The sequence below is a fragment of the Aulonocara stuartgranti genome (assembly GCF_965226115.1).
Source record: "Aulonocara stuartgranti genome assembly, chromosome: 13".
In the NCBI taxonomy this organism is placed as follows: domain Eukaryota; kingdom Metazoa; phylum Chordata; class Actinopteri; order Cichliformes; family Cichlidae; genus Aulonocara; species Aulonocara stuartgranti.
This window is the reverse complement of record NC_138949.1, coordinates 13,258,477-13,271,790: the sequence shown is the minus strand read 5'-3', so window position 1 is coordinate 13,271,790 and position 13,314 is coordinate 13,258,477. Positions and strand designations below refer to the sequence as shown.

Genomic DNA, 13,314 nt, shown 5'->3' with positions numbered 1-13,314 from the left:
CAAATGACAAACAAGCTCCGTTTTTGTGTTTAACCTTTTCCTTTTTGTGAGGACTGTCTGTACGGAAATGAAATGGTTCGCAGTAATACGTATAAAACTAAATAAATAAAAACATATTTTCTTAAGTGCAATAAGAATTATTTAACAACAACATGATAACGCATATATCTGCAAGGTCGGTTGGTGGTCGCCTGCTGATGACGCGATACTTTTGACATTGGCATGGGGCGTAATTAAAATATAGGTAACGATTAGCGAGACATTTGTTTTAAACTTAAAGCTTCTTTCTATAATTATTATATGTGATATAGTATTTGTTGCAAAGACTATAAAGCAAGAAGTGTTCGGCTCTGTTATAAGCTTTAGTCTGGCTTCCATGTGATTGTTAGCTAATGCCTTTAGCTTACTAGCTGCTAACTACACACTATTTCTCTTTTCAGCGGACATAGTATTTGCTGTAATTATGGCTCTTCCCTGGCTCTCAAGATCCCTTTCTGGGCTACTCATGGAGACGGCGTCCCTAAATTGTCAGAGGAATTTCAGGTAAAATTCTTAGAAATGTTGTATTGTGTCCATTGTTAGACCATCTAAAGAAACCAATTCAGCAAAAATAATCCAGTTGACCAGAAAACGTAGCATTTTTATTGCAGCTTTAAATATATTGCGTAATGTGCGTATGTGACACCGCAGTGCTGTTTTTAAACTCTTATATATTTAAACTGCATTTACTGTAAATCTAAGTTTAAGACGTGGATGGAAACCCGAATAAACTTTTGAATAGTGAATGTCCAAAGTCATTAGTAGTCAAGCTGTAGTGCTGGGTTTTATGAGCTGATTATTTTCAGACATGCGGGAAAAAAGGATGTGAGGTTTGTTTGTTTTTTGTTTTTTATTATTTGAAGGGAAGGTCCTTCCATGTGTGAGTATTTTTCCCTATTCTTCTAAAGTCACATGTAAACAGTTTTCCTGAAATATATGCAAGAGCTGGTCTCATAGGACAGGCTGAACACTTTCATTTTACAGCAGTGGCGTGCCCCTCAGCCTCAATGTCCTATTATACAATTGAATTTTCTAATTCAGTTATCCAGTGCAGTTTGTGTCCTAAATTACCCCCATGAGCCAGCCCTGAATCATTTCTTTATTAAGTGCTTATGGAGCAGTATAAGAGGCAACTTGTTCAATTTACAATATCACATGATATTTAGCTTTATATTTTAGTAGAAAAGTGGATTACTTGCATACCTGCTGACTGAGAGATCTAAGTGACTGTCATGGTCAGTGATGCTTGGTAATGAGTAATGAACTTAACTCCTTAAGTTGGACAGGACTAATATACTCTTTGTCTTGTCAGTGTATCTGCTGTTGCTGCAGCCATTCAAAAAATGACAAGAGTACGTGTAGTGGACAACAGTTCTCTTGGAAATACTCCATATCACCGTCCTCCGAGAGTGATCCATGTCTACACCAAGAACGGCGTAGGAAAAGTTGGTGACAGAGTGTTACTTGCCATTAAAGGACAAAAGAAGAAGGCGCTTATCGTTGGACACAAAATGCCTGGAGAGCGGATGGCTCCACGCTTTGATTCTAACAATGTTGTACTCATTGAGGACAATGGGAACCCCACAGGAACAAGGATTAAAGTCCCTGTACCCACACATCTACGTAAACTAGAGGGAGATTACTCTAAAGTATTGGCAATTGCTAATTCATTTGTCTAACTGTGTCAAATATGTGAACATTTTGTGCTCAAGTTGTCTTCAATAAACTTTAAACGAACAGATGTTATTGCAATTGTTTTTGGTTTTTAACTTGGTACTGCAATTAGGTCAAATCTTTATAAACATGTCTTTTTTACAGAAGCATCCCAAAGCTTACAATAAATACAGGCTTTACCTTTAAAGCATAGACACTTCTTGTCCAGTAGCCAAAGAGAATGTGGGGCAAACTTGTGTTGTGGAAACAATGGAAAAATATCATGAGCCTTTGAATATTTATTGACGGCACGAAATACATTCGTAACACATGACTGGCACATTTTACTGGTTGTTCGTACCATGATTTTTTTTTTCTGTGTGTATAAGGCAATCATCAGTATCATGTGATTCCTGTAAAGGTCACTAAAAGTGAACGGATACATTTTTAATGTGAGGCAACTTCTCAAGCAGCTTCAACTATAATGCAAGTGCAATTTAGTAAAAAAACAAACAAAAAACCTAAGAGGTGAGTGGCTTCAATTCATCAACGTCATGTTAAACAGGTTCAACTCAGTACATATTAAATGTTTCAAGTTTGTCACTGACATCAGATTGGCTCCGTAGTGACACCTACAGGTGTAAGAGTGAAACTGCTGACTCAACACAAACTAAAACAAGATTTAAACAAATGAATGCACAATTACTGAGAAACTAAAGCACTTTTAGAAATAGCACAGAAACAGATTCTCAGACAGACTTCAAAGAGTGAAATTGTCAGCAGAGAGTGACATCAAAATTAAAACATGTAAAACCAACTCGCAGTAAACATTGCAGCTAGTGATTTTCTACATGCACATGGCCATGCTCTGTAAATAAAGATGACACATTTATATCATATGGTGACGGCTACATGCTGTAGCTTTGCATAGATCCTAAAATATGTCCAGGATGCACCACGTTGGCTTTGCTGGACTTTGGTTTTCTGTTACACAGCTATTTTGCAACTTTTATTTAAGCTGAGGTGGGATGTGTAAAAGGATCTGAAGGTTTCTAGGGCGAAAGGGTCTTCATAGCTCCAGCTTCACGGCAGTCTGCAGGCACTGTGCCCTTACTCGATACACCTTAACAGAAGGTTCTCTTCAACCACACATGGTCAGATAAAGCCACTAGCAAGGTAACAAAGTTAGACAAACAGAAAAGTTTGACAAAAGGATACTGGATACATTTTCTTTTTAAAACAGCACTCACCTCTGTCAGGGTCATCTCTGCCTCTCCTGATCCTGCCTCGTCAAATTTTCGGAAAGACCCTATTAATTCAAAGTTTTCATCATTTATTGCCACTGCATTAATAATGAAATATGGTGCCACTATGCTGCTTTTATTTCTAATGTGTCTGTCAACATTACTTACTAAACATGGCTTCAAGCTTAACCAAGCAGCATATGAAGCTGTCAAAGTCAATCATCTCATTCTCTGCATACCGGGCCACCAGAATCTGGTGGAGTCGATTATTCAGCTTGAAACCTACATAGAGTTTAAAACGGGTTAGTATTCACTTAGTGGTCAGTGTTACGTCCCTCTGCAGACTACTTTATAGCATAATTAGGTATGCCTTGCTACTGCCAGGTTGGATCTGCTTTTGCCTTCAGAGTTGCTTTAGTTCTTAATAGCACAGAGTCAAAATGCTTGAAACAATTCATCAGAGATTTTGGTCAAAGAACTTCTGCTCACTGGATATTTTTTTCTGTTTCTGACCATTCTCTGTAAACCTCAGAGACGCCATGTGATTGGCTGTTAACCTATACTTGGTTTAACAAGCAGGCAAGCCAGTGTGTAGCTGTGTCAATATGATGCTTTGATATGAAAAATTATACCTGCTGCTTCCACAGCAATTCGCATCTCATATGAGCTCATGGCCCCTGACTTGTCGAGGTCGAATTGTCTGAAAACGACCTGAGAGAAGGAGACGGTAACATAAATAGAAATACAGACAATCTAAGTATAACGTTCCTGTTTTAATCGCTCTTACCAGCCACTTTCGGATCTTGTTCCAGAGGATCTGAAACTCCACAAGTCCTAAACGAGCACTACCATCTTTCTAGGAAACATTTTGTCAAGGGGCCAAACAAATCACATGCTAAAGGCACAATTTAATGCCTAAAATAGTCAGTTTTGTAAGATTTAGGTGTGATAACACCAGAGGATACATCCATCAGGTTCACCATGGTCCTACAAGACTCCATACTGAAGCCATCGGTCTTCAGGTCTTTGTCTGAAATGACAAAAAAAAAAAAAAAAAAAGACCTTCTTCAAACCATCTGGCTAAAAAAAGACACACAGTTAAAGGGAATGGGCACTACAGTGGAATCTAATACAGTAATGGGAGATGTATTAGTAATATGTGAATTGCACCCAAAATAAAGAGAACACTCACGCCGGGCGACGACTCTGTTTAGAATAGTCCTCAGCTCATGAATAGAAATCTCCATGTCCTGCAAAACAATGAAGGACAACTAAACTTTGCAACTAAGAGCAACTTTACTGGCTTTGTTCCTATCATGAATACTGCAAACGCAACTATTACCACTACATATGGTGTTTTATCAGATAATTATATAAAAGTAGTATGTAGGTGAAAAGATGCTAAGCAGTAAGAGAGATTTTTTCAAAACCTACCTCTCCTGCAAGTTGAGCAAACATGGCCTTAAAAGAGTCATCAATGTCATCTTCAGTTATTTCTTCCTGTAGGAAAGCAAACCATGGTAGGTACAGGGTGTAAAATCAAAAAGCCTTAGCATTCTTGCAATACGTGTAATAATTTAAAATTTCCAACTGATGTATACGTACATCCTCTCCCAAATCGGCAGAGACTTCATCATCCAGCTCTCTGCAACAGACAAACTCTATTGGTACAAGGCCTCCTTTTCCACACATTGTAATGGGTGAAAATAAATAACAAAATACAAGCGTAAACATACTCGGTCTCTGACTGCTTCTCAGTGAACACCCTTAGGACAAAGTCGGCCTCTTTACCGGCCTCAAAGGTGGAGGGAACGATGAGGTACTCTCCTGGAGGCAGACGGAGCCGTGTGCTCACCTCCCGGAGGTTGATGAAGGTTTCCGAGCGAGCACAGGAGGAATGGCTCAAAAAGAAATTCTTCTTCAAATGGACATTTTGGCAGCCTCTGTACTAAAGGCAGCAGCAAGCAGAACACTGGTTCAAATACATATGCAGGCTTTTAGCTCCATTTACTGTAATCACAGACACACATGGTTCACATTACACTAAGAGTAATGGTAATGAATTTTTTTTAAAAAGTAGTAAAGTGATGCTCTGCTTACCTCTTCTGGAATCTGCAAAAACAGGGGAAAGAGTTTAAGGAATGAGCATGAGGATCCTTTTAAACATACAAACAAGGCAAAGGGACAATACAGATTTTCTCTGTTCGCACCTCATACAGAGCAAAGCCAATGGTGTGCATGTCTTGACCTTGACGTCGATATCTGCGCCGGTCTTTCTGCATGAGGGCTACTAAAAAACTGCACGCCACCTCATCGTCCTCTGGGTCGTCGTCCTCCTCCAGCAGCGTGATCTTATACTGAGGGTTGATCCAAAACGTGTCTGCACAGACGGGACATTTATGTTAGCCTGCTTCATGGTCCAACAGTCACTCACCTGCGGAAACTGTGTACACTTGATTGTAAAAGTCATGTTTGTGGGGTATACACAGTTAGGACTCACTGGGATGGTTCCTGCAGCGGTGCTCCCTCTCCTCCACGTGCCGTAGAACTTGATGGTGTTCCAGTGGCTCAGGCTGTCGTCACTCAGAGCATCTGGAGTCAAGTTGCAGATCTCTAGTCGAGAAAACTGCCTGATGAAATCACTGAAGGACATCCTGGAAGATGTAGTTGTAGCTTTCCTTAAACAGCTAGTTCAACACTGTGCTTTTTCACTCACTATAAGAGTTTGATGATCAAATTTGCAGCACTCTCATATCTGTGTGTTAATGATAAACCTGAAGCTGGGAAACAGTAAGCCTAGCACTATAATAGATCAGAAGGAAATAATTAACAGCACATTATACTCGTAATTACAGCTGTACAAACAAACCAGCTGGGTTTTTTTTACAAGATAACACTCCAGCAGCAAGTCACTGCTTTTAAGTTGTTTTTGGATGGAATAAAATCACATTTATATCTTTACAAAATGGATTTAAAGGCAAAGATTTTCTATCTATGGTCAGAGTCAGTTTAGTGTTTACTCTTAAACTTTGATTGTTTATGCTGAGTTTTTGCTAAAAGCCTTGTTGTAGCTTATTGTTAAGACAAAGACACAATATTCTCATCCAGGCAAAAATATCTGTCTGTTTCTTTAAAATCATCTAGTACCAAAACTCGCCATCTTCCATCTGCAGATGCAAGTCTTCTCGTTCAGAAGGGTCGATCTGATCCCATTCAGGAGAACTACAAATGACAAGAAAAGCAGGCGAGAACAATTAGTGAAGATGGTGCACTGTATTTGACCCTTCCTGATTTGTTATTTCTTTTAAATATCTGTCATGCTTACATGTTTCAGATCAAACTAAGTTAAAACAAAATGCCATTTTCAAATCATGATTTCGTCCATTAAAAGAAAAAATGCTGCCTGGTCCTTTGTGAAAAATTGCCCTCCTTGTTAAATCGTGAATTAATTGTGATTATCCACTTTTTTTGGAAAGCTGAGTTCAATTTCATTAGCCACACACCGGCCTGTTTGCTGCCAAACCTGCTGAATCGAGAGACCAAATAGACTCGCTGTAAATGATAGAACCATGAATTCTGCTCTAACTGAGAATGTGTGGCCATCAGTTCATGCTCTAAAAATCAAGCATACTTGGATTATGCACCAGGACAGCAATCTGAAACACCTCTGAATGGCTAACAGAAAACAAAGTGGAGTGGCCTATTCAATGTCTGGACTTTGAATCAGAGTGAGATGCTTTGGCATGACCTTAAACAGGGTGTTTATGCGCAAAAACACTCCAACATGCCTGAATTAAAGCAGTCATGCAAAGTAGAGTGGGCCAAAATCCTTCGCAGTAATGTGAAAGACTCATTGCCAGTTATCCCAAAGGCCTGATTGTAATTATTGCTGCCAAGGTCAGCACAACCAGTTACAGTTTAAGGGGCAATTACCTTTTTACACAAGGTCAGGTAAGTTTGAATGACAAAGTTTCAGTTTCCATAAATGAAATCATAATTTAAAACTGGATTTTGTATTTTCTCAGATTATCTTTGTCTAATACAACAAAGTGTTTGATCCAAAACATGTAAGTGTAATAAATATACAAAGAACTAAGAAATCAAGATTATTATCATTATTAATATTACTCATATTTGAACACACTCACTTGTCACTCCATGCACCAGTCCACTCCACCTGGCCCCAAGGGTTACGTATTCGGATGAGGCGTTCGGTGTTGCCATGGAAATTAACCTACATAACAGCAGAATGACAGAAAAATTAAAACCACAACTTTCACGGTCAGGCAGAGACTAAAAACGATGCCCAATCCAGCAAACAACAGCAAACAGACCTCCTTCAGCCCAGTGACTGAGTAGGCGTGGCCTTTCACAAGCTTCTTGAATGTAACAGCCTCCATGTCAAAGGCACTGGTGATCTGTATTTATATAAAACATGATTAGTGCATCTCAGTATGAGCCTTTTAGCATGGAAAGAAACAGGGGTGCTTTTAATAAAATGTGTTCAGCACTTACATCGATGGAGCAGCCCAGCAGGGAGCCTCTCTCCAGCGCTTTGCCAATTATCCTGTAGAGATCTCTTGGAGCTCGGCGGAGCTCATACATCTCAGACACACCACCAGTGAAGTCCTCAAACCCTTCAGTGGTGCTCCCTCCAGACAAAGCCTCATAGGAGCCATTCAGCCTGATAGCACATCAAGAACACACTTCACATTGATTGCCGTACACAACAGCTCTTCAGATTATGGCTTGCTGTTAAATGCTAAGCGATGTAGCGGGCAGACACCTACTTAGCATAAGCTTTCTCCAGGAGTGCACTCCAGAATTCATTACCCTCAGCTGAATGGACAAACATTAGCTCCCCATCCTTTACTGGCAACCTGTCATCAATCACGACATCTACCCAGTCGCCAAACTGCCAGAACTGCAACACAGAGCAATAATCAAGAACTCCATCCAAATGAAGTGCTTGCAAAGAGAGTTTGTAGAAGATGATGTGAAATTACCTGAAAGTGGAAGATTCCTGCATAGTCGTCTTGGAAGGACTGACCGTGTGGGACAACCCGATGAAGAAGCTTCTCATTCAGCGTGAGAGAAGCAATGGCTGCTAAGAGCCAGCAGTCACCTGCAATTTAAAAAAAAAAAAAAAAAGCTTTAGGAACCTCCATCCATCTGTGGCGTCCTGGTTTTCATGGCAGATTCAGCATTAATGACTCACCCAGTGCTCCCTGACAGATGTCTGTTCTGGTTGCACCACCAACGATGAACTGAGGGTCTTGTGTTAGTTCCTATGGAGAAAAAAAGAAAATAAGTTGTTCTGAGAAATATTTTTGGAAATCAAAAATCAAACAGTCAAAGATTTGAACATTTTTTAATCTACAGTCATTGTATAAAGAAAGCACACCCTCTTTAAATTCTGAGGTTTTTATGTATTGGGACATAATAAAAACAATACAGCCTTTAGCATGTCTGAGAACAACACAGAAGTTGACTGTGGAAAACCCTTACTGCTTCACTGAAGCAAGTGTGTTAAAGATAATGCTAAGCAAGAAAGATACAGGTGCTGTTTGTCAATCTGGGAAGTGTTAGAAGGCCATTTCCAAATGAAATGTAGGGCATCATTCAACAGTGAGAAATATTACTCTCAAGTGGCAAACATTCAAGGCAGTCACCAATCTTCCCAGGAGAGGAAATCTCGCCAAATTCACCCCAATGTCAAATCATGCAAGTTAAACTGCAAAAACAAAAAACCCCAAGAGCTACAAACTCTACTGACCTCAGTTAGCATGTAAAATGTTAACGTTCATAACAGCACAATTGGCAAAAGACTGAAAAAGTGTGGCTTATTTGGAAGGGTGGCCAGAGGAAAGTCTCTTCTCCGAAAAAACAAAACAAAGGACGTGTCAGCATGGCTTAAAATTGCAAAGTTGCATTTGAACAAATCACAAAACTTTGAAACAATATTCTTTGGACAGATGAGACCAAAGGGGAGATGTTTGGTCTTGATGCACAAACCCAAACACAGCATATCGGCACAAACACTTTGTAGCAACTGTCAAGCACGGTGGTGGAGGAGTGATGATTTGGGTTTGTTTTGGAGCTGCGGGACATGAAGCTATCTGTCTGACTGTTAATGCCTGGCCCAAACTCGATCCAGCAACAGGACAATGATCCCAAGCACAGCAGCAAACGTCCAGACCTCAACCTGACTAAAATGCTGTGGTCGGTCCTTAAAAAGCTGTGCATAAACAAATACCAGCAATGAACTGAAGCACTGCCATAAAGGAAAGTGGGACAAAATTCCTCCTCAGTGATATGAAACTAATAAAGTCATAAAGAAAGCAAAATGTTATTGCTCCTAAAGGTGGCACTACAAGCTAATGAATCATGGGCAGTGCTTAGTTTTTCAAACACTGTTTCTCCGTAACGGCGTCATCTTTACTGAAGAATAACATTGTGTAACGCATTGCGTGTTGCTGTTCATGTGAGGATGTATTTATTTAATTCCAAGAACTGGAGAGGACTAGATAATGTTTATGTCCTGATATGTAAAACCTTAGAAAAGAGGGTGTGTTTTCTCGTTATCATGACTATAATGTTTGACGCATCATATCATTTATGTGCCAACTTCCTGCACTGTAAACAAATGTCCCGGGGAGGGAGCGGTCAGAGAATGTTACATGCCAACAGCTGCTGTGGTCAGAGAAGTCCCTGTCTCTACTTGTCTTATTCTGTCTGAGCTGGCAGACATGAAATGAGAAACTGCCATCGATATGTTTGCTGGCAGGTCCAGTCATGTCCAGCGACAGACAAAACAGCACACAAGTTGTGAAATATCATATGAGATGGGCCAAAAGCAATAAACTTTTAATTGTCTTTATATAAATGTCTGCAAAATAAATGTTATTTTTTAATTTCAGACTCTCATATAAGACTACAGACTACGGTGCCTGTGCATCCTCTCGGTTAGCTCACCGTGGGCCTCATCCACTCCACATCCTTTGTTTTAGAGGAATAGGGGGCAAGTTCCTTAAAGCCCAGAGATGGAGGCTCGGCAGGGAAATAGGGGTCTTCAAACAGGCAGCCTGACTCCAGACATTCCTGCTTCAGTGCCTCGTAATCCTGGCCCGCAAAGTGCACAGCTTGGTCCTTGGAACCCATCCCTTCCGCCCGGAGCCTGTTGGCATATATGCTTGCAGATATCCCTCCAACTGAATACATGCTGGTGCAAGATAAAAATACAGAGTTGGTGGTTGGGTATGCACGGTGTCATCTATAAATAGCAGCAAGCTAATCTGTGACACACTCATGTCTAAGAGTTATAATACAGCAATCAAAACCTGCATTCAGCTAGCTGGGAACCCTTTGTGACACAGAAATTCAGCATTATGATGTTAGCTTGCATCTAGCATAAAAGTGAAGGCTGTAGGCTCTGAGAACACTGAGGTCTGTCAAGTCATTTATTATTAGTATTATTGTCCCTTATAGGTAATGTAAACAACTTAAAAAAATAGGCATTTCAGATTTTTTTTTACATTTCATATGCAAAAAAATAACAATTCCTTCACTTAATAAAATGCATTTTTTCAAAATTTTTCAAAATGTTTAAGAATTGTTTTTCTGAGTGTAGTGAGGTGCAAAGTGACCAGATTTATGACCTCAGTATTTCCTCATTCCAGGTTACGGCCCCACAGAAAGCAAATCCTGCGAGTTTCCCTGGTAAAACCTGTCATAACTCAGTTTTTTCATTCTTAGTTTAGCTCCAAGTTCATTTTGTATTATCATGAAAACCAAATGATAAGTGATGGCATTAACAAAGAATAGTGACTATGGGTAACTGTGTTATAAGAATCACCACCCTGAACCCAGAGCAGCAAAAGAAGAAATGTGATACCTTGTCTGTATTTGCAAGCTGAGAGGGGGAATCAGACAAAAACAGAGAGAAAGGTCATTCACATAAGCTGCTTTTTTTTTTTCTTAAATCAGATACACAATACAAGGTAAATGCAGAGTTTAAAATTGATTGGGGGGGAGGGGGTGTCTTATTTTCCAGGCTATATTCAAATCTTCAAGGAAAAGAAAAAAACCTATGCAAGGAAATCATGAGTTCAAAAGACGTAAACTTCCCTTAGACTTGAATTTGGTACCTCATGAATCAGTGCTGACTAGATCCTTTGGCTCTCTACTTGCCTCAAAAGGAATCCAAATGAGCCAAGTTAGGTAAATAATCTGGGCGCTGAAAGTTGGAAGGGTAAACTGGGCTGGAGCTGCAGTGGTGAGGGGGCCAGGACATTCGTGAGAAAAATGGTTAGGTTGGAGAATGAGCTGGTGTGCAAAAACAGGCTATGCTTTTGGTAAAAACAACCCGCAGACAGGAACATTGTTTAAAGGGCCATCGTGCCCCCGCTCTGAGGCCCCACTCCCCATTGAGCTGCGGGAATTCCTCTCTGCTCTTTCAAAGACTGCTGATCACAAGGATCTTTTTATTTCCTCCAAATAAAGTAATCAATAGGACTTCAGCAGCACCCTAACAAAAAACAACAGTCTGTCAATAAAAAAATAAAAACAAAAAACAGAGGAGCAGTATTAGTGTCTGAGTAATGCACGTTTGCTCCTTCAGTTCATTTGTGATTTCACAGGCCCCAGACTTAAAAGTGACATTATGTCATTACACAAATGGTTTAGAGCACCTGTTCAGAAGTGTGCTGCAGGCCTGTCTTTACGCGCACCCGCTTTAAAGATTTCTGGTAACAGCAGAGCACATTCACACTCTCATTTAACCCTGGATAACGCAGCTGAATTAAATCTGTGATCTCAGAATTAGACGGCTGTTATTTGTCTTGACTCTTGCGAGAGATAAAGCATGCATTAAATCAAATCAAACAAACCGCACTGTGGCCTGCACTTCACAAGGCACCGTTAACTTCAAGCTCTCCAAATAACAAAGAAATAAAACGCACAAAACGACACTCACCGCCGCTTTCACGCTAATTTCCAGCTCCTTGCAAATGAACTGGATACAGTAGTAAACTGTATAAATCTGGTGGAGACACTGGTTCCGTTGGATCGCAGGTCCAGGCCAAGGTCCAACCCCTCTGCACCGTCCACACTGCTGCACCGCCCACGCCCCTACAGGAGGAGGGGCCACCGCTCACACCCACCACACACTGCCGCTGGAGGCGCTAAAGATGGCAGTTAACCATGAACAAAACACTTACATTGGTCAATATCACGCTATGAAAATATGAAAGGCTGAAATTACAACTGACTGCAACATTATTCTGTAATACTGTATAACACCGTCAAATTTAGGCCTAAATAGAAATCTTCTTGATTATTGTACCTGACTATTTTGAGCTATTAGCCTAAAACCTGGTATATTGGCACAGTGTGAGGTGGGTCCTGACAACCTGAGGGCAAAAGTAGAAGTGGCAGGCCTAAAAACTATCCTTGGGAGAAGAACAGTATCTGAAAGTCATCTCTTTAAGAAATAGGAAAAGGTTAATCAAAGACCTGAGGCAGGATTCATCTGGCCCTTCAGTTAAACCATCTGTTTTCTGAAGTTTTATCAGAAAATTAAGTTTTTCCTGTCAAGAAAAAAGAAAGGAAACGGAGACAGAGGCTGAGATATGACAAATTACACAAGAACCGGACTAAAAACCATTAAGAATGGAGTGATGAATCCAAAATTTGGAGTTTCTGGTTCAACTTTTGATTGACATGTACAGACAAGGTTCAGGAGAGGTTGCAACAGAGAGCCTCTGCAGCCATCTGCGGCTCTGTCATTGTTTTCGGATATTTTTCTGCCAGTAATGTTGGAGATTATGAACACAAAAAGTGCCATCAGATTTTGATCCACCATGGAATACCATCTGGAAAGCATCTGATTAACAGTGACTTCGTATGGCAATTATCCTAAACGCAGTGCCAGCGCAGGAGAAGCATGATAAATGAACTGCAGTCAAGTCAGAGCTCTCAAGTCTCTTTAGTCAGTTTCTGTAGTTGTCATTTTTTAGGGCACATTGTCTCATATGCTTACAGTACATAACCCTCTGCCCTGCACTGACTTCAGGTTGTCTTTCTAACAATGAAGAGTTTATTTTGATCATTACATCAGTGCTTATCTTGGGTTAAGATAAGCACTGATAACAATCATGCTTTTCTGAAAAAGGTAACCAAATATTAACCAAATAGTAACCAAATATTAACCAAATAGTAACCAAATATTAAATACCCAATAATAGCTGAACCGCACTCTTTAAGTGCGAGCTAAAGAAACACCGAAATACAAACAATGTGTAAATGCAATCATAAATGATTCTGTCTTCAGTTCTCGTGTTTATATTCAAAAGGTGTTTATAGGACCGAAAGCAAAACT

The 13,314-nt window shown here is 40.1% G+C and overlaps 1 protein-coding gene and 1 pseudogene across 2 annotated transcripts; one reads left to right on the top strand and one right to left on the bottom strand.

Moving 5' to 3' along the window:
• Window positions 1-70: 70 nt before the first annotated feature.
• LOC309720665 (large ribosomal subunit protein uL14m-like) lies at window positions 71-1,780 on the top strand. The gene is made up of 3 exons (XM_082557779.1): window positions 71-244; window positions 441-543; window positions 1,352-1,780. The coding sequence occupies exons 2-3, from the start codon at window positions 464-466 to the stop codon at window positions 1,716-1,718; spliced, it is 447 nt and encodes a 148-aa protein (XP_082413905.1). The 5' UTR covers window positions 71-244; window positions 441-463; the 3' UTR covers window positions 1,719-1,780.
• Window positions 1,781-1,978: 198 nt separating this feature from the next.
• Window positions 1,979-12,079, bottom strand: LOC309720668 (calpain-1 catalytic subunit-like; annotated as a pseudogene). Its single transcript, XR_014280728.1, has 21 exons — window positions 11,911-12,079; window positions 9,912-10,158; window positions 8,155-8,224; window positions 7,943-8,061; window positions 7,727-7,860; window positions 7,452-7,620; window positions 7,271-7,354; window positions 7,085-7,170; window positions 6,084-6,158; window positions 5,437-5,590; window positions 5,128-5,316; window positions 4,673-4,877; window positions 4,542-4,581; window positions 4,371-4,436; window positions 4,129-4,186; window positions 3,902-3,966; window positions 3,724-3,792; window positions 3,569-3,647; window positions 3,105-3,218; window positions 2,943-3,001; window positions 1,979-2,860 (listed from the first exon to the last, which is right to left on the bottom strand). The product of XR_014280728.1 is annotated as a calpain-1 catalytic subunit-like (transcript).
• Between the last annotated feature and the right edge of the window lie 1,235 nt (window positions 12,080-13,314).

What these genes read in the sequence shown, in the direction of transcription:
- LOC309720665 (XM_082557779.1), top strand. Translation starts at nt 464, where the DNA reads ATGGCTCTTCCCTGGCTCTCAAGATCCCTTTCTGGGCTACTCATGGAG. An exon ending in AATTGTCAGAGGAATTTCAG is followed by an intron (nt 544 to 1,351) that starts GTAAAATTCTTA and finishes TTGTCTTGTCAG; the next exon opens with TGTATCTGCTGTTGCTGCAG.